Source organism: Aedes aegypti, chromosome 3 (assembly GCF_002204515.2).
Source record: "Aedes aegypti strain LVP_AGWG chromosome 3, AaegL5.0 Primary Assembly, whole genome shotgun sequence".
Classification (NCBI taxonomy): domain Eukaryota; kingdom Metazoa; phylum Arthropoda; class Insecta; order Diptera; family Culicidae; genus Aedes; species Aedes aegypti.
In genome coordinates this window covers 303,463,560-303,465,325 of record NC_035109.1, presented here as the reverse complement: position 1 = coordinate 303,465,325, position 1,766 = coordinate 303,463,560, and the positions used below count along the sequence as shown (strand labels likewise).

At 41.5% G+C, this 1,766-nt stretch overlaps 1 protein-coding gene across 1 annotated transcript; it reads right to left on the bottom strand.

Moving 5' to 3' along the window:
- Positions 1–610: 610 nt before the first annotated feature.
- Positions 611–1,304, bottom strand: LOC5578882. Its single transcript, XM_001664041.2, has 2 exons — positions 1,002–1,304; positions 611–935 (listed from the first exon to the last, which is right to left on the bottom strand). Exons 1-2 carry the CDS (start codon positions 1,222–1,224, stop codon positions 682–684), a joined length of 477 nt encoding a protein of 158 aa, XP_001664091.2. The 5' UTR covers positions 1,225–1,304; the 3' UTR covers positions 611–681.
- Between the last annotated feature and the right edge of the window lie 462 nt (positions 1,305–1,766).

Genomic DNA, 1,766 nt, shown 5'->3' with positions numbered 1-1,766 from the left:
AATTCAGAGATTCACCTTTCCTTTTGTTTTTGCAACCATGTTTAGTGAATAAATGGGGGACGGGCCTGGTGTAGTGGTTAGAACACACGCCTCTCACGCCGAGGACCTGGGATCGAATCCCATCCCCGAGATAGTCACTTATGACGTAAAGGTCATAGTGACGACTTCCTTCGGAAGGGAAGTAAAGCCGTTGGTCCCGAGATGAACTAGCCCATGGCTAAAAATCTCGTTAATGAAGATAAAAAAAAAAAAAAAAAAAAAAAAAAAAGTGAATAAATGGAAGAAGACGTGACCTTCGAGAGGTTTTTTTTTTCCCAAGACGGTGTCCAAGAAGGATTACCACCGCTAGCTTTCACCAACGGGTCCAACGAAAAATCGAAGGCACGGGTCCAAACAAGGATCAATAGTAGAATAAATAAAGTACTGTTTTAGTAGCACTGAAAAGTACCGTTTTTATTTTTAGCACTGAAAAGTACTGTTTTTAATCTTTAGGTAGTTTTTAAAAAACTTCCAAGAGCAGAGAGAATTCGTGTACGCCCAGCATGAAGGTACGATGCGCATTGAAATACACAATCATTGAAATGGCCTTTTCTTCGATTAAAAAAAAAGGTATTGGAATTGCCATAATATATTTCGTCTGCATCAAATTTCTACAAAAACCGTCACTTCCCAAGATCACATTCAATATCCATAAATCTGAGCATTGTACTGGAAGTAGCTGGTACTGTATGCTTCAATAACCAGTTGAATGTAGCGTTGACCAATTCCACCGGAAACGACGTAACCTCGGCCCTGGTTCGAACTCTGATTTACCACCACCTGGACGTAACTGACTACCGCTCCACTTCCGGCCTGAGGATATCGCAAGTTCAATGTCACATCTTGCAAGCTGGACCACGAGGTTCCATCCTGGCTGGTTCCCACCAAACGATCACCTATTTTTTCAACAGAAAAAAGTTACACTCCGAGCTGAAATTTCAGACAGCCTAACGTTTACTCACCCGACAAGCGGTTGCCCAAGGTGTACACAATCTGCTGCCGGGTGCTTCGAGCAACTTCCAACGGGACGACATCCAACTCCGGATGAGCTGCCTTGAAGGCCGCAATGTCCTGGACGACTTCTATCTTGGCATCGATTTGCAGATGTTTTTCTTCCGCGCTTGCGATGGCCACGCCAAAGGCCAAAGCGAACAGGACGACTCCAAAGCTGATTGGGTTGACCATTTTGAACTACTGTTTGTTAGCTGGGTTGGGTTATTGAGTTGGCGAATCGATGGCTTCTGATACCGATGATTGATAGTTGGTCAACTTTATATAAATCCAATATCTGATTGGTTTCAAGTGGTTCGTCTTCCTATCAGAAGGTTTATCTTATCTGATGGAAAGTGTGCCGATGAGTTCCAAGAAATTGCAAACAAAGTGTGTTGAACGATTAACGTTTACTCTTCGATAGAACGCCAATCAGCATCATAGTTTGTCTTGTGCCGGACTTGTCCACAAAATACAATATCGAATGAATGAAGTTTACCTGTATTACTGTGATTTACCGCTTCATAAATAAGCTCACATGCAATACACCGCTTTATAAATAAGCTCACATGCAATACAAGGAAAAAAGATTATCAGAGTAATCTCTACAAGCGCAAGGCTCTCGGAAATGCTCTCAATTTCATTGCAAATATTCATTTCCGTAGATAGTTATCTATCAATTAAATAGAAGATAGGTAGTTTAGATTTATTTGATTTGTATTGTAGCAAGTATGACC

Coding starts and splice junctions, on each gene's coding strand:
- LOC5578882 (XM_001664041.2), bottom strand. CDS start 1,224: ATGGTCAACCCAATCAGCTTTGGAGTCGTCCTGTTCGCTTTGGCCTTT. Junction 936..1,001: donor CTTGGGCAACCGCTTGTCGG/GTGAGTAAACGT, acceptor TTGAAAAAATAG/GTGATCGTTTGGTGGGAACC.